General features: G+C 43.3%; 1 protein-coding gene across 4 annotated transcripts in view; it reads right to left on the bottom strand.

Moving 5' to 3' along the window:
* Nucleotides 1–14,488, bottom strand: part of coro1ca (coronin, actin binding protein, 1Ca) — a 31,444-nt gene extending 16,956 nt beyond the window's left edge. Inside the window, exons 1-4 of one of the 4 annotated variants that reach the window (XM_076099135.1) lie at nt 14,364–14,454; nt 6,996–7,016; nt 5,941–6,088; nt 1,827–2,023 (exon numbers count right to left, since the gene is read on the bottom strand). In XM_076099135.1, the coding sequence (XP_075955250.1) occupies nt 1,827–2,021 (195 nt within the window). In that variant the 5' untranslated portion in view covers nt 2,022–2,023; nt 5,941–6,088; nt 6,996–7,016; nt 14,364–14,454. Of the gene's footprint in view, nt 1–1,826; nt 2,024–5,940; nt 6,089–6,995; nt 7,035–14,363 lie in introns of all 4 variants that reach the window. The other 3 variants (XM_076099132.1, XM_076099133.1, XM_076099134.1) reach the window with 3 other exon arrangements.
* Nucleotides 14,489–18,318: the final 3,830 nt, after the last annotated feature.

Raw genomic sequence — 18,318 nt, forward strand, 5'->3', positions numbered from 1 at the left:
AAGGGGATGCCCAATGTTGTACCCATGTCTCAACAACTGACTCTTTATATGCTAGGCTATAAAGCTGGTTTGATAGCAATACATACTGGTCACACTGTCCAAAGATTAACAGACATACAGAACTATTATCCTTAAATAAAAAGGTATTCCCCTTTCAGCTCCAGTGTCTCAATGCAGGGCCTGTTGAAGTGAGGAGAACACTATATGTGAAGGATCAGTCGGTGCCACAGCTGCCAGATTGTATGTGGCAAGATCTAAAAAAAAAAAATCAAGAGAGACTTTTTACTAATCTCTCACTTGAGGAAATTGCCTGAGGTTTGCGCTGCACATAAAGACATCAGTCTCTCACAACTTTTCAGTTGAGTAGTGAAAGTAGACTTTGTTCAGTAGACGCACCATTACTGTACCGGGACGTGACATGCAGAGGGCAGATCATTCAAAATACAGACACAGAGAGGAGGGAGGGCACCCCGCCCCTCCCCCCCCCCAGTACAAGCTTTGTATTGACTGACGTGCTGAGAGGTGTAAGCTGCGTGATGACAGGCCTAAGGATCCGGTCCCCTATGCCAGAGCCTTCTCAGATGACATGGCAGTCCACTGGTGCACACTAATTACAGGCCCAGGTTAGATCGGTCAACAATATCGCAGTACTTATGTCACTCACTAGGTCAGGATCTGCCAAACAGTAACAACCGACAGTTCACCACTATGGCACCCAAGGGCTCTCTGGGGGACATGCCAGAGTCCCCCGTTGGATTCAGTCGGATCTTGATTGCACCTTAATTAGACTAACTATGACAGCAGGGTTAAAACAAAAGCGAGCGATGCGTTCACCCAACTAACATGTTTACAGCTAAACACTCTTCAAATGCCGTGTTGCCCAACCCAAAAGTAAATCAAGATGGAGTTGAGCGACTCCTTATATGGAGGCAAGGATCAGGAGACCGTTCGCTCCGGGGCTTTTGGGAAGTTTCTGTTGTACACATGAGGGTGTGTGTGAAACAGCCAAGGTACACTGACACTAACAGTGTCAACAGTCCTGCTTCTAAGAGGCAAAGCATTCAATGCCAATTATTATTTACTGTACGTAAAGCATGGGGAATGGGCCATTACTCTCAGAAATTTTGTTCACCCTGTTTAAGTTTTTTTATGTTTACATTCACTTCAGTCCAAGTATGATCCCAGAGAGAACGGCTTTCCTTCCCATTATGTCATCACGGACGTGAAGGCAACTTCATTTCACCCCCAATCTAAAAATATCCAGACATAATTCGATCCACTTAAATCATCTGTAACAAAAACATGACATGCATAACTGCACTCGAAAAAAGACTTTAAAAAAGGCATTACACCGTTTTAATGCATCATTTTCCCAGAATAAAGATGAAAGACCTAATTAAATCAGTGTAAAAGAACACATCAAAAACAAGCCAATATGCAGAGATTGTAGGTGAAGAGCGTAATCTCAAAAAGTTGTTAATTTCACCCTAAAAACTTTAGGTTTCGTATAGAGGAGACACCAGACTGAGAATTTTGTTTTTCTTAGAAAAACACGTTATTAAAGCACAAACATTTAAACTAAAGTAAGCTAAAACAAAGTTGCTGATTTCACCTCAGGGCAAGTAATATACACTACCTAAAAACACTGTTAAACAAAGACACTGTTAGGTACTCACCGTATGCTACTGATGTAGCATAAAGAAGTCGTATATGCAAACATGCTTACACATATGGTTTATCTCCATCTAGAGGTCTTAGAGCCCCGACAATGCAGTGCTGACCCAATGTGGCATTAAATACTGGTACATGGTGCAACAGAAGCTTACCTTTTGAAGAGGAAGAACGAGGAAAGCGCCTCCGCCGCTGGCCTCGATAATTAAGGCAACAAACTTGGGGTTGACTGCACAGAAGGAGCTGTCCCATGTGACCCGCGACACCCGGATATCATCGTAGCATTGGTCATTTTTTACCGCCTGGCCAAAGACGTGACGGAATTTGCTCTGCCGTACAACTCGTTTCATATCTGTGCAAAGAGCAGAGAGGGTGATTTAACATGTGCTCGTCATCGGTTTAAGACAATAGGTATCTTAGGAACAGCAAAATGACCAAATATACACATATAGACTCCTTGAAAGACTTGAGAACACAGACATCCCATCCACAAACTGCAGCAAAGCTTCTAGATCATACGAGTCTTTTTCCACGACACGTGTTCGACTCTCTCACTGAGGGTGTTCTGTAACAAACCGTGGCTACTTGCTACATTGCGGTGCAGACAGCTTGAAAGAAGAGTATTAGCAACACATGTTGTAGCTTGTGAATATGAATTTGACATCCCAGCCACTAAAAGGGGGATGATGATGTGCGAGTATGATGGTTCAGGTTCATCGTAACACTCTTTAAAAAGGAAAGTCGTGCTACTCCGATAGACATTTCTACATTTTGCTTCACTACTCTAAATTCCTGTTGGGTAAGAATAGGGGAAGAGGATGATCCCCAAACAACACTCACTTGTATCTAATATCCCCCGTGTGGGTTCTCCTCCCCCCTGTGATCACACAGCATGCATGTAGAGGTCCTTCAATCATAAATTAAAAGAAGCAATACACCACAGTTCAACATTTTTTATTATTGTTATGCCTTTGTGCCGGCGACACAATTTGGCCCAATGCCACGGCGAGACACAGGAGTGGGACCGGACATGAGGACTTCATAGCAGGGTGCCTAAAGACTAGATGCCACCATGTCCAGAAGTTAACCTGGAACTGACATGTCTCGACAATGGATAATGTCGCAGGGTTTACCCCTCTAGAGGAGATCGCAGATTAACAGACTGCTGGTGACCAGGTGATGTAGCAGGACGGGCCCGCTGCCCTGACGAGGTGGATTGAGAGGAAGAGTCGGCATTAGGACCCTCCAGTGACAGAACTACCGACACTGATGGATAAGATCCGTAGAGCTAAGTGGCCGCTGCAGGGGGACAGTGGCAGCAGAAAAAAAAAAAAAAAAAAGTGTGCGGTGGAGCTTCGGCTGAGGACGTCACACTGCCGCCGCTGGCATCAGAAGAAGCTTCAGTGGGGAGACATTCTGGATACAGGCCGGTTACGCCAGCACCGTCTGGGTGGTCCAGGGCTTCATCTGGATTTTTCAGGTGGCGTGACATTCCATCCGTGGACGTGTTGAATCTCACAGCACGAGATGGTGGCGTTCACAGCTCAGATCTTCCTGGCCTCTGTCAGAAACACCTTCTTCCGCACCCTTACAGTGAGCAGACAATATCGTCCTCGAGGTTGGTAACTTTTGTTAAAGCGTGCGAGCAACGGGTCATGTTGATAGCATAAAAACAGTTAAGTGATGTTATCTGTATTCTCTGTTGGCTAGGTTAGCTCCAATGCTAGCATATGAATAATGAACAAAACAAAAACAAGCGTGATGATATTTCATAAGACTCTTTTCACTGCCAGTTTCTTTTCATTGTCAGTTGTGCCAAATATTAAACATCTGAAATACTCAAAGGCTATATATGTGGCACACTTACAAAGAGCTACTTCCAAAGAAAAATAGGACATACCCAATACAAACAGAAACATGCCTGGTAGCTGGTTCAGCTAAAATCTTCCCCAAGACAAGAATCTGCTGGCAGACGAGAGAGCTTTGGAAAACAAGCCCATTCAAAAGCTGCAAGTCTTCGTGCTGTGCTTAAAATAACAGACCACTTCCAAAGATAATGGAAAGCTGGCTAGCTTCAGATAAACTAAGGTCAAAACAGAGGTCCGATCCAACCTACAACCTGAAGAAAGACGAAAGCTCTTAAGTGCTCTTTGTTTTGTGGAGCTCCTCAAATCTTTTTTTTTTGGACACAGCACATGGCAACAGTTTGCCAGCCTGAATCACCAACATGATAAAAGCACAGCACAGGATGTGGGATATGTTTTGGACGTGGTTTTCCATTGTGTGTGTGTGTGTGTGTGTGTTTGAGTGAGAGAGAGTTAGTGAGAGAGTGAGAGAGAGAGAGAGTTAGTGAGAAGCTTGTATGGCAAGTTTCTGACAGGACAAGGATAACAACACAAGCAGGAAGTTCTTCCTGTCGAGATGTGAGAGTGTCCTAACAGGCTTTCTGTAAAACACGTCAGTCGTTACAACCGTGTATTTTTGATGTCTCCAAACACAGACAGTGAGCTAAAAGGACTATTTTCTTTTTCCAGTTGATGACACTCGAGCGTTCGGCTAAATCTTCCCTAAATTGAGGATTTTCCAGTTCTCGTTGAGTTACATAAGATTCTCTAAATCCTCCTCTAAATTTATCTGGATCAGAGGGGCATTCGTCTAGGAAATGGAATTTGATTACTCCGTGAGAGCTTGATGCACACCAAGAGCAACGGACTGACATCCAACTATAGACGGTCTCCAGACATTTTGGGAGATACATTATAGTTAAAAATAGACATTTATTTGAAAGGCAAGAAATAGATTCTCTCACAAAAAGTTAACTTGGTTATTCCCCAATTTCACCGCATGTCATCGGCATTCGTCCCTGCTGAGAAAACCTGACATGATCAGTTACGATTCAAGTCAAAAATGGGAACAGAAAAGTTGCTCTTCCTTACAGTAATGCAATAGTAGTCTGGGGCAACATTCAACAAGGACAACTTGGTCACGAGGAGCGAAGCTTGTTTGCTTAACTTCGGAGCTACAGATTTGTCATAATCGTGGTGGAATAGAAGCTCCGTGTGAACAGACGCCTAAATCAGAGACACAGAGACCTGTCGAGTGGCAGATTTAGCAACACGGTCTGGTGTCAAATTCCAGCAGAAACGGCTGCTGCTTTAGAAGATGTCTAGGTTTTTACGCTGTTGATTGGCCATGATTCTATTTAAAACAGTAATATAATATGTATATGGTCATTTTTATGCAACTGTTATTAGCATCTGCTATAAACAATCCAGCCCGCAATAGTCACACAATTGAACTGCCGTCATGAGATATTGTTGTTGATAAAGTCATAGCTCCAGGGCCCATGGTACTTTAATGTGGCCCTGCTCATCACACTTCTTTTCATGATTTAGTTAAGCCAGTATGTAATAAAAAAAAAAACTCTTTAAAGTAAGATATTGGGGGGGAAATATTACATGAGATTGGTAGAAAGTAGAATTTGTCATATATGTTAAACTGACTGACGAGTGTTTGACTATTTGTTTGGCTAAATGTTGTCCACTGAGCTCGTCCCTACTGGTTGACTAATGATGTTCTCCTGGGTGGAGCTATTGCGCTTTCCTAAAGAAGGGAAGGAGTGAAAAAGGTGGCAGCAAAGCAATAACCGATGAGGCCATTGCCAATTTAATGATCAGAAGAAAGAAAGGTAATCTAGTGTGAGCATTTCTGTTGTAACTGCATTCAATTTGGGTTAAGATGTGAAAATGTGCTTTTGAGCTTAACAATTATTGAGAGATCACAACTCCATGAGACTAAAGTGTGGCAATGGGCCAGTCTATATGATTAATATGGTAATTGCCTCGTGTTCCCATCATCAATACTGACCTCTGGGTATCCGTCACGGGGTTGATTCCCTTAATATTAATGATAATATATCAGTTTGCATTACTGAAGAAACGTCCAATGACTGCTCTCTCAGGCATCCTGCTTTCTATGCTTTTCTGCAACCGGTCACAGTGACACTGAATTAAACTTCCAGCAACAAGAGACACAGCTGTGTCAGAGGTTTAAACCCGTTTTTTTAAATTTTTTTTTTTATAAACAGAGCAAAAATGAACTTTATGCCACGGGGCAATAGCCTGGCTGTTTAGTTGGCCGCAATCTGTCTCCAAGACATGTTTAGCAACACAGACATGCTGCTTAGCAACATCAGGGAAATCCCACCGCAGGAAAGAAACACAATACAAGAGGAAGAAATACAAACTCATGTCTTAAAAGATTGCTTACAATGTCAAATTGCAAACAACTGTTGAACTTAATTCCTCGCTTTGCGGAACCAGACCAAAGCTTAGGTTTCTCTACAAGAGTTCAGTCTGGAAAACATCCATTGGCAACGGACTGTGCTTGGCAGCTGGAAGCTCGACCAATCGGCAAACTATGGGAAGATGATGAGAACAAGCAGAGCTTTATTTGGAGTTTTTACAGAGCACGGACACGGTGCCTCTCAACTACTGAACCTTGTGAAGAATTACTTAAGCGTTCTAGATATAAAACCACGACTGCATGGCCCATTTCTTATCGAAATGAAAACAGATTTTTGGCACACTATTGAAATATTTCAAAAACAGCCACCATGTATTTCCATGTTGGTAAAACCCAAAGGTGATATATCAAGTCTAGTGCAGTACAGTTTCATGATGATGTTGCTAAGGTGAGTTCCTGTTTGTTGGATAAAGGCTGACCCAATCATCTAGTCTTATCTCATCTTGATGATGACACACCCAACCCACATGAAAGCTATGGAGCTTTTCCCATTCTGAAAACAGAACAAGCAGTGAAGCTATCCGGCTGCTCTTGGCTCTGTTCATTTGCAGCAGAATAGTACATTGTTTTATGCAGGAGAGCTTTATAAGATGTGCCGTTTTAGCACCACAATAGTGTGACTAGCCTTGACTAAACAATCAGTGCATTCTTGAGGTTAGTCTGGGCCTGCACAAAGATCCCCAGTCACACTATGATTTAGCTCTGCAGACAGCAGGAACTGCTCAACTTCATACGTTACCGTTGTTATAATCAACCACTCTGAAGGAAACTAATCAGGACTAGTTTGGTCCCAATAAGCCAATAAGTCCTGTGCAAGATCGCCAAAACTGACAGTTTGGATATAAAACCTTTATAAAGAGAAGGTTGGGCTATTTCGATGTACACGCTGTAGGTCAGAGCAGACGGGGTTGGGTCGCAGCTGACTATGCAACACTGGGTCTCTGTGAGTAAGCCTTGTTGTGTATCCTGACGATCCTTTTCAGGAAGAAATCACCATTTCTGAGTCACTGGATGCTCACCGTGGTTAGCAGCCATTCCAACTGATACATGTGGTAAGACAGAAAAGGAAAAAAAAAAAAAAAAAAAGCATTAAAATTCATTTTGCAGGGTAATCATATATTTGTATACATTTGGGGAATTTACCATATTTCAAATAATACATTTATGTCAGGAGCACAGGGCTGGGAGATATTGCCTAAAGTATAAAATTTCAGGGCTTTTCACGACGGAGAGCGCCATTTGTTGGGCGTGCGCGCGCGTGTGTGTGTGTGTGTGTGTCTGTGTGTGTGTGTGCGCGGTCCCGGGTGCTGAAAGCTAGCGGAGGACATCGAAAGACAGACTGTCTCAACAAAGCCAGGTATTTAATTTTAGGCCTACATGTTGGCATAGGCTAAAATATATGTATTCATTTGTTTTTAGGCCGACATATGAGCAAATTTGTTTTTACGGGTTATCGCTGTAAATTCTTTGATGCGATTATTGCACATTTTGTAGCCGTTGTTTCAATAAAAAATGAAAAGTCCTTGAAGTCCTCATCTCATCAGACACCAACTACAGTGAGCCGTCCTGTACCCTTCGGTGAAGCAAGAAGAGAAGCACACAGTGACCAGAGAGGCGATTCATTCTGCTCAACACTAGCAGAGGCCTTATCCAAACGGCAAACTTCCTGTTAGACTCCTGCGGCTACCACAGAAAGACCAGGAACTAATAGTGAACACAGTCATTCTCAACACTAATTACATATCTATACTGACCACTAGAAGACTGGTTTCCCTCATCCAGTGGACCACACAGTAATGTTGAATGATTATCTTTCAAAATAAAAAACGACAAACTCGTAAAAAACACGAAAACCTCCAAATAACAGCAGGAGCCAAATTAAAGTCAACTCTGAATCCTGTAAATCAATTATCCGATATTCAGCTTTTATGACCGCACCCCCTTTCCAAACATTAACGTCATAATGATCACGGCTGACATTTGCGTGCAACAATGTCAACAGGGGCCGTGTCGAGGCAGTAAAACGCTGGCACCGGCCTGACAGCCTCAGACAGACACACCTTAGGGGAACGCTATGCTACTCAGTGTCACTCTCCTGAGATTCACAGCTCACTGGTCCAGCCGTAATTCAAGCAAAAAAAAGACCGCAGCAATCTGTTGGGCCAATCAGATGAAAAGGAGAGCGATGTACCTTATTGCCTCCTGAGCCAGCAGAGCTGACCCTGATGTGCAGAGACAAGAGGAGGACCCCACAGCCTGAGGAAATGACCAACAGGAAGTGGGAACAGTGTGACACACTTTTCAGCATCCTTCTCTGCATTCCTAAACTCCATTTATAATCGGACAAATCTGCTCAGGCAGTGCGGGTCTTATGAAAGATTGAGTGCTATACTTCACTTTCATTGGTTATTCAGACCGAACTTGGATACCAAGACTACAAACTCAATTTATGTGGTTGTCCTTCTCCTTGTAACGTGCGTCAGTAGAATGAAATAGAAATCCTACATTGAGGACACAGTTAGGATATGGTGCGAAAAGGAAGAATTTAGACCGCTCATGCTCGCCGTTGAGCTCACCGTGTTCGGCCATGAAATGGTCTTCCTCTCGCCTCTACCTCACAGTACTGACGGCTGCCTTCCATTACACCAACTTGATATTGTTTTGCTCTGACATGAGAATGCAAAACAGCTACAAAACACTTTGGTCAGTGTGCCAGAATGTATTACTGGAAGAACAAACACCTTTTCACTCACTTTACCCAGGATGCATCTCAGTAAGTGAACACTGAACTGAACCGAAAGCTATTAGTGTCATCTATAATGGCTATGTGCATAGAAACACACAATTAAAATAAATAGAAAACTAAAGATTGTATATTTTCTTGGCATTGGTAGTTTTAATACTGTGTTATAAGTTGCTTAGAGCTACTGTTAGGTAGTTAAAGGTCATTATTCCCTTACTAATATACATTTTATATTGCTGTGAAAACATCTCCTTCAAACAACTATTTATTCAAGTTTCTCGCAAGAAAAAAAATCTACATTTTACAATTTGAACACATCATGACAGCCATTATAGCTGGACTGTGCTTTGGAGATACTCCGAGCAGCATGCATGGGAACGAATGACAATAAGTGTCTGATTAAGTTACTTGTTCCAAAGATTTTAAAGTATTTCCTCCCCGGTGTATTTTCGACTTGCAGAGATATTTCACTCACATCGACGACATGTGTGTTTAGGGTAAATCACTTCCAATCACAGTGGAGGAGGGGCGGGTCCATCCTCTCTCCCTACATGCTTTATACGGAGCATGGACTACTCTACCTTGTGCCAGAAACCGGCCTAACCAGGATTATGAAAAGTGAAAGATAATTTCTGAGTGAACTATGTTGGTCAATACAAACTGTACAGAGTACAGACAGCCTTATATATCTTTTCAACAACTTGCTTGTGGGGTTGAAAACGGCTCTTGATGCACTGTGTTTTATAGTGCGCTTGGTGAGTGAGATGTGACATAACGTGAAAATCCCAACCACAAATCAGGATGAGCTGATGTAGGAAAGAGAGGGACGGGAGAATTAGAGCAAGAGCAGCATTACAACGAAGCCTCCACAACACAGTTACTTTAGAAAACTACTGTATAAGGTGTATGTGCACAAAAGTATTTCCATTTACTATTCCATAAGTTTTTTTTATCATCAAACGTGCCATGTGGACATATTTCTGAGATCCTGAGGTTGTTGCCCTGAATGTGTATTGCTGTCTGTCTGTTGACAGAAAATAAACCCGTTTCTAACAACAGGTTGGACTCGCCAGTAAAGACCCACGAGTCCTCCCACCGCCTTAAAGGTTAAGTCACTGGCAATGACACGTACAACCTGAAATTAGGTAAAAAACAAAAGAAGCTTTATGAACCTTGGTAATTGACTAAAACCACAGATTTTCAGAATTACTGTTCGACTAATTGATCATTTCACACTAGAAAATACATATATATATATATTAAAACTACAACATGAAGCTTGCTTGGAAGAGTATTCTGTGTTCGTCTGTTCATTTGTCAAGTTCATCACAACCCAAGATTTGTCTCATCTTGAGCCATTAATTAGTCCAAAGCCGAGATCACTGGTCACATAAAGCCCTACGCGGACGCACGCAATCAGCAAATAAAACCAGGGCTCAACCACGCTTCTCAACAAGTCGTATCTGCTACATGTTCAGTTTTGCAATGCCTTTGTTTGTTGGTGCTTTTCATCATTGTTGTTAATGGCGACCTCCTTGCTATGTGGCTTCTAGCGTCATCAAGGCAGGCGCTAACAAAGGGACGGCTAATATGCCGACAACAGGATGGATACTGCCTGCGAGTACATCTACAGTATTTAAAGTTTCTTAACAGCGAGTAATAGTCAGACTTTTCTTTCCCACACTTTGCTACCCATGCCGCCACCACACACACACACACACACACACACGCGCACACACACACACCAGTGATGTCGCCTCAGTGCTCCCCATACACTGGCTGCCTTTTGCCACCAAGACCGCATGAGACACCACCTAAATCCCCTTCCTGTAACCAAGGCCACGGACCACCATTGTAATCAGATTCCAGCTACATTCCACTGCTCTTTGCAACAATGAGATAAGGTGCTGCCTTTTCACCTTTCTCCCACCCCGAGTGACCACGCAGCCTGTGCTCTGCTCAGTTGGAGTACAACTGGAACAAATTACGCACCAGTGTTTCAAGGAATGTTCCTGTATTCTTTATAGGAAATGAGATTTGCAGACACGGGAGCATTGTGGCTCAAAGTCCCACTCAATGCTAGATAACACATAGACAGAGCCATTTACCAACCATTTACCAGGTCCAATCAAACTTCTCTGACTAGGTAACGGTTACATACATGCATTAATAGCATAGCATTTACAGATGAAAGGATTTCAACAGCTAGAATTAAAAAGGTCCGTAATATGAGATAGGCATTTTGATTGCCTCTCAACATGGCGACGCCTGAGCCGGGGGCCCGTAGCTAACGGTGCTAACAGCGCCAACAGTACAAACTATGGCAAAGATGCTGACAGAGCTAACAGTGTTTAGCTGGGGGGGATGGCGGCCATGAGCTAGCCAGTGGGGCACGCTCACGTGCACTAAAAACATGCGTAAAGAGACTCACTCCTAAACTTCCTATCCTAAAAGTCAAGGTTTAAAAAAAAGACCACTTTTAAGTCCAATAAAATGACTCACAGGAAACACTCTAGTTTGGCGAGTGTAGGATTACTTTAGCATCTACAACCTGAACATTTACTCTACCTAAGCGTTCACTTCTTTCCTATCAGGTGATCAACACAACATACACCACAAGAAGACAAATGCAGAACTCCTAAATGGCACAGCTTGAGGAGTACATAGCATGTCCCTTCTTCCTCTTCCTGATCATCCTCTTCCCCCTCCCCCAGTGAGCAATGCACAAACCACTGCTCCATTTCAACAGATGTTGTCAGCTGTGGTGGGAAAGACCAGTGGAAGAAATGGTATTAGTCTGCGTGTGTGTGTTTATGTGCAATTGCTAAACTGCAAAGCCTTACAAAGCTGGAGGAGGCTTGTGGAGGCATCAGAAATTCCTCTTTGATTCCAAGCAAACTTATTTCTAAAAACTCCATAACAGATACAAGAGGGGAAGAAATCATAGTTTACCCTGTGTGTAAAACAAACACTCACACAAACATCTGACAAGCCCAGATAGACAACTATTTAGATGTCTATTTTAATACTTAATCGTGGCTTATTAAAGAGTGATGGCTTGTATTCTTAAACATTTCTAGTTAATACAACATCCACTGTCCGAGGGCCATGCGTTTGTTTTTAACCAAATATGAATTAGTGCCATGTGATCCTCTTCATCTTCAGTCCGGTGGTCCAAACAAATATACACTAATATGCTGAGCAGGTGGTTGGATATTGAGATGTTTCCTCTCACCTGTATTCAGAAATAACTACCGGTCATCTCATGTGGAAAAAAGAAACTGCAGCAAGGTAAACCCATGATGTAAATCTATAAATCACTCCAAGAGGTTCTGGCAGGAAGTCCTGTTTAAAGAGTCGACTGAGATAACATCTTGGACAGACAGGACTGGACACAAACGGAGGCATTTCTGACACGTTGAAGGAATGCACTATTTGAATCCAACCGAGATGAAGATGCCAAACTGTTGACCAAATATTTAGCTTTTTCCCACATGATTATTTCAGTAGCGTGACACGAGGACTAATTGTTAACGGGGGAGATATATCAAGCTGCTGCTGAACTAGTTCTATCTAAAGTACACATTCCTTAAAAGGAAGCACAAGCCTGAACCTGTACTTCTTATGTCAGTACAATGATGAACGACTGGACTTAGCCCGACCCCCAACAACACCGATGAAACAGATGTGATGAATACGTTGGATACTAAACTGTATGATCTTTCCTGACCTGAAACCAATTCAAAATTGTTAAAAATGCACTTGTGATTTCACCACAGCCCACATCAGTGCTCCTTGATGCAGCTGATCACATCTTGTGCTTATTTCCCTCTGCTTCCTGACCCACTTCCTCTCTAGCTCTGGTAAAGACAGCCAGGCTACACACTTCTAAAAAGGACCTTGTACTTGCAGCACAACCAGGTTGAGGTTGATGCGTCTGGAATGGTTAACATGCCCAAACACAGCTGTAGCACTGTTGACTGTTCACCCTGGGGGTCACCCCGGCAGCCTTCACCTGCTCTGCATCCCACAGCGAGTCTTTTGCGAGGGAAACTCCTGCAACCCCAAAGCTGATTACACACGAGATCCAAGTAACCTGGTTCAAAACCGGGGCCCGAACATAATAACCGTGTTGCTCTTTAGGCACACTAGCACACACAGTCATTACAAATCAAACTGCCGTATTGTCATGAACGAGCAAATGAGTCGGCGGTGGCATACAGACGGAGGGGGTCACACAGAGGACTGTTGGGGTCATCACTCTCTTCAGCTTCCAACTGATCAAATGTGAGGATATGCCGCTTGTATGATTGTTGGGATGATGGCTGAACAAATCCTTACAATATTCTTTTATTTCACTTATAATAGACTATACGGTGAATCAATCAATAATTTAAATAATCTTAAGTGGCTGCCCTACTTATGACACACACCCACATTACGTTTCCCTGTCACAACAATGTGCAAACCCCATCTGATCACAACATATCTGGTCCAGTTGTGGAAACTAGAGCAGACTAATCAGGCAATACGTGCCTTTGGATAACAAGCAACACTGCTAGCAGGCTAAATAATGTACCATCTTACTTTAACACTAAACAAAACCCTCGTTGTGCTGCACGAGGACTCACATTAAAAACACCTGTCAACATAACACCGATGGACTCAGCAATACACTCAGTTATGGTTATGTCTGCCCGCGTTGACTTTAACGGTACACGTTGATTATTGAGGCAGAGATTCTGCATATTTTCATACCAACAATTCTGCACGTGCTATTGCCGAACATGCAAAGCTGGTGGAGGACACACCGATTATTCACTTGGGTTACATTTTTAGTTGCTAGCATGAAAGCAGCGACCGCACGAGCCTCTCCCCCCCCCATATACGTATATGTTACACACCAGTGTGTTAGTGGGTCAAATCTGAACCCGGCATCTGCATGAATATGCATATTGAATTTAAACTATAAAGTTCAGGTTGACAAAACATAATCGTCTCTGTGAATTAAAGAGTTAATTCTTGGACATTAGAATGGGTTAAGGCTCTTGTTCCATTAACTGAGCCAATATTACCAGTCAGGGTGCCAGGGGCCAGGGCGCGGTTGTGTGCTGCACCTTCTTGTATGTGGATCTATTATCGTGTATGTGGATATATCATTGCTGCACCTTCGTGGATGTGTCGTTGCGGCACCTTAGTGTCTGTGGATCTGTCGTTGCTGCACCTTCGTGTCTGTGGATCTATCGTTCCGGAGATAAGTTTTCCTGCCGCACCACGGTTAGCCACCCCACCCTGCACAATAACGTGCAACAGCACATTTCATGCCGCGAGTTATCCACCAAAACCCACCACCACAACAAAAGGAACAAAAACAACTGTTTGAAACCATCATTCTCTTTGGTTATTGGTTAGAAACTTTGTTTGGCAATGTCACAGTTAACCGCCGTGGAAGGCTAGCGCTAGGTAAAAAAAAAAAACACAGTTCCACAGACTATCCCCAATTCATTTTAGCTCGCGCATGCACTTTCGGCTGTAGCTTGAAAAACGAAGACCGATTGCAACCAATTTAAGGAGGGGGTGAGGGTAGGGGGGGGGTGTCAACAACTAAACACAGTCTAAACAATCCACACAATCTGTAACCTACCTTCTGAGAGAAAAATTAAAGTATTCCTGAAAGCCGAATGGTATCACAGTCTTCCGCGTATCCCACTTGAGTCCTCCCTCTGCCGGAGCCGCTGCTGTGCTGACACCGCTCTGTGTGCTCTTTGCCCACTCCGACGCTAGTCCCGCCCCCTCGTTTGGCTTGTCGAGGCTTGTGTGGAGCAGTGGCCTTTGACGGACAGCTCCAACATCCAATCAGAGCGACTTTTTGGATAACAGGGAGCAGAACTCACGCCTCTTTTCTTCAGGTTCCCAGATACCGAAAATCACCGTCAATTGTGTGTTTATGGCGGCTTTATGGCTATTTAATCTCATGTGATACTATAGTGACACACCTATTATCTTATTGTTGTCTATTTACCATATTTTCTATCATTATCTCCCCATTATTATTATATTATGATTATTATAAAGTATTTTTTTGAAGGCTGCTGCTAATTACCATGAATAAAAACTATAATATCCAGTTTGTGACACGCAGTGAAACAATAGAACATGCTTGTACAAGATTACTGTTCTAGATGTAATTTTATAACATAAAATATATTCCAATTCTCCCGAAGAACACAATGTACCACAAGCATATCACAGCACCACAAGATGGCGTTATTTTACACATTCAGAGTGATGCAGAACTTTGACAGAAGAAAACAGCGGTATTCCATCATCCCATCTTTTTTGTCTTCGCCCTCTTCCTGTCTTGTACATAATAATAAACTATATTTGTACAGCGTTTTTGAAACAAGGTTACAAAGGGCTGATCCAAGTGTTTGTGGTGAAGCTGGCAGCCCAAATAATCATGGTTGAAGGATGAGTAGAACAGACTTCAGGTAAATTGTGTGTCTGATTAATTTACCTGCTATCCTGTTATTTCTCATATGTTCTATTCATTTTGATATTGTTGTATATATATATATATATATATATATATATATATATATTGCCGCAACACACATTTTACTCTTACCTCTTCTCACTGATGGTTTCCTCTCGACTGCCTTGTCTGGGGATTTCTGAACTGAGTCGAAAGCCGCCTTCATCTGTGCCACCTTCACAGACTGGCCCTGCTCATCAGACTTGACTTCAGCTGTCTTTGGCCAGTCCTGGTGCTGAAGCTTTTCATGAAGTTGAATGGTCTCCTTTATAAGTTCTGAAACAGGCCTAGATTTCGGAGTGCTTTGGGATGCGTCTCTCATTGAGACACTGTCATCGCCCCCTTTGCCAAGTTGTTCATCAGCTTGGTCTGGCATCATATCTTCTGTGTTAAGTGTCACGCTCTGATCCTGCTTCATGACCTGGTGGCTTTCCTCTGAGATAACTGTGCTGGCTGCAACCAAAACGGAGGCAGCATCCACAGCTGGTGCAGCAATGTCCACAGTAGAGTCCTTCACCTTCTTCCTCCTCACCAATTGAGCAACGGAGGATGTAGAGCCAGATAACTGCTGACCAGTTTTGGGCTCACTGTCACACTTTATTTGTAGAGGTGGTCTCACGGTTGTGGTGCCTTTCTTCTCGCCAGCAAGTAAATAGCATGAATCTGCAATTTGTCCGTCACTGTTTGCGGGTGGAGATTTCACATCAGACACTGATAAAGATACAGAGTCCTCAGCGATCACATCGCTCACTTCACATGACATTCTCTCATGAGAAACAGCTGATTGTAAGTTGTCTGAAGACAGGTTTTTAAAGGGGCCCATGTTCAGCTTTATCTCCATATCCTCAGTGACTGAAGCCTCTGTTGAGTTGATGTTCTCCCCTGCACTCTGACAATCAGCTTTGGAACAATGGGGTTTTGTGAGTGAGCTCTCACTTGTAGTGTTCCAACTCTCTCCATGCTGCAAACAATCTGAGGTCATGCTGTCAGTAGCAGCTGTGTGTTTCATGTCCTTAATGTGATGATCTTTGGTTGCACAGTTTTCTTTCGCCATTTTTTCATTCAACCCCTTTATGCCACATGTTGACAAAGGTGTATTTACACCTGACTGGTCGATTTTAGCGGCGGATAGCTCTGTTGCTGCACAGTCAGGGATCCTCTTTGCAGTTATGGTGCCCTTGACGTTTGTGTCAACCTCTTCTATAATCAAAAGAGCTGGGGTTGTCTCCTTCCTATCTCTCTTCAGTAACTTCTCCAAAATAGAACTGGGTTCTGAGGCTGGATTTGACGCTGAACATGAGCCTATCTTTTGATTTTTGGTTGTTTCAGTTGTGTCCATTGGAAGATAAGGCCTCACTGACTCCCTTTGATCATCGGTGTCAGTGACCTTTGGCTTTTTTGAAGAGTAGTCATTCCAAACTGGCTTCACCTCACATATTTCCTCTCTTGTTTCATTCTCTGTTCTCTCCTTCGGAGGTCTACGGTGAATGGTATCACTCACGTCTAATAGAGACTCTCTCTGTAGACTGTTTTTCAAAGGATGTTGGGGTTGAGCTGTAGGCGGTTCCTTCCTCTCACTCAAGTGGCCCACTGTTCCTGTACAGAGTTTAATATCTTCAACTTCAGCCATGATGGTGCCACGCTGATCTTGTTGAACAGACAGTAACAACTCACTTCCTGCATGAGCTCCACACCTGCTCATCTTCGCCATCATCACAGAGTCCTCTGCTGCGTTTTCAAGTGAGGATGCATCCTCTGAGGTAACAGCAGGGCCAGACTTCTTATATGAAACTCCAGCCGAGAAGTTTTCATCCTGGATCTCCTCATGTTGGAAGCTTCCCTCATCCTGATACTCCATTTTGATCTTTGAGGGTGTGTAAAGCTCCTCCTCAGTCTTCTCCTCCGCTCTCTTGATTTGATTGAACAGCTCGTGTGCTCCAGCTCTTTCCTCAATCTTCGCACTGCTCTTTTGGTTCTCGTCCGTCTTCTGTGGAACCAGTGGAGCGGTCCTGCCTCCTTCTCCTCCTTCTCCTCCTCCTCCTCCTCCCTCCTTTCCTGCAGCCCCTCCCTGTCTCACCTCCCTTGCAGGGAAAGGACTAACCCACGAATTAATGTGCTTCTCACTAGAAGGTGTTGTTGGCTCCTGCCCGGGGCTCCCGTCCAGATCCTGAGCGTCTGGCTCCCCTGAATTTTCACTGTTGTTGCCGGCCTCCTCCTCACAGGAGCTTCCTCCCTCCATGACATCACCTGTATGTCTGCCTGCTGCTACAGAGTCAGGGCTTGGCCTCGTCTCCTCCGACCCTTCATCGAGGGCCTGTTCTCCTCCTTCTAATTTATCCTGGTTCTGTCCCATATTGTCTGTGGAGAAAGACATGGTGTTAACCAAAAGACCAATCCTCCAAAATCATGCCCCGTGTTGGGAACGCCAGCACAGAAGTATAGTTTCCACTCATATTTCCTCTTTGTATAATACAATAAAAAAGCTGCTGAAACAGAAGAGTAAGCGGGATGAGCAGCCACCTGGAATTAACACCACTGTCTACACGTTAGAAAGGGTTCCAGTCTTGGGAAGAGAACATGTAGAAAACAACTCACAGTCACACAGGAGCTATTTTTCATGGAAGTGTTGAATTAGATCATCTTATGACTTTAGCTGCTATAGTATATCCTCTGTTGGGTAATTCATGCACTTGCGATGTCCACAGTGGCTCAAGTCAGTCACAAGATTTTGCAGCAATCTCACTTGTGAATTTAATTCCTTTGTTCTGGACTGGTAAGTGATTCAGCAGTATCAATATTTAAGATATAAAGGCTTCAATCAAGGCTTTGTGATAATCCGCATCACAGCAGATAGGGACAACAGGAACACTGAGTCGGAGCAATTGATTAATCATTCTCAGTTAGTATTGAAGGTTCACAAAGTCTTATGACAGTCCGTCAGTAAATCTTTACAACACAGTGTGCTTTGTAAAAGTCAGCTTGTTGTGTCACACTTTTTGTTGACAGAAAGTTCTGCTGATTTGGCTTCAGTTAACTGAAGCCAGTCAGTATGAGGTAAACATGT

This window comes from Anarhichas minor, unplaced genomic scaffold, assembly GCF_050575085.1.
Source record: "Anarhichas minor isolate MPS153535 unplaced genomic scaffold, ASM5057508v1 ptg000025l, whole genome shotgun sequence".
Taxonomy (NCBI): domain Eukaryota; kingdom Metazoa; phylum Chordata; class Actinopteri; order Perciformes; family Anarhichadidae; genus Anarhichas; species Anarhichas minor.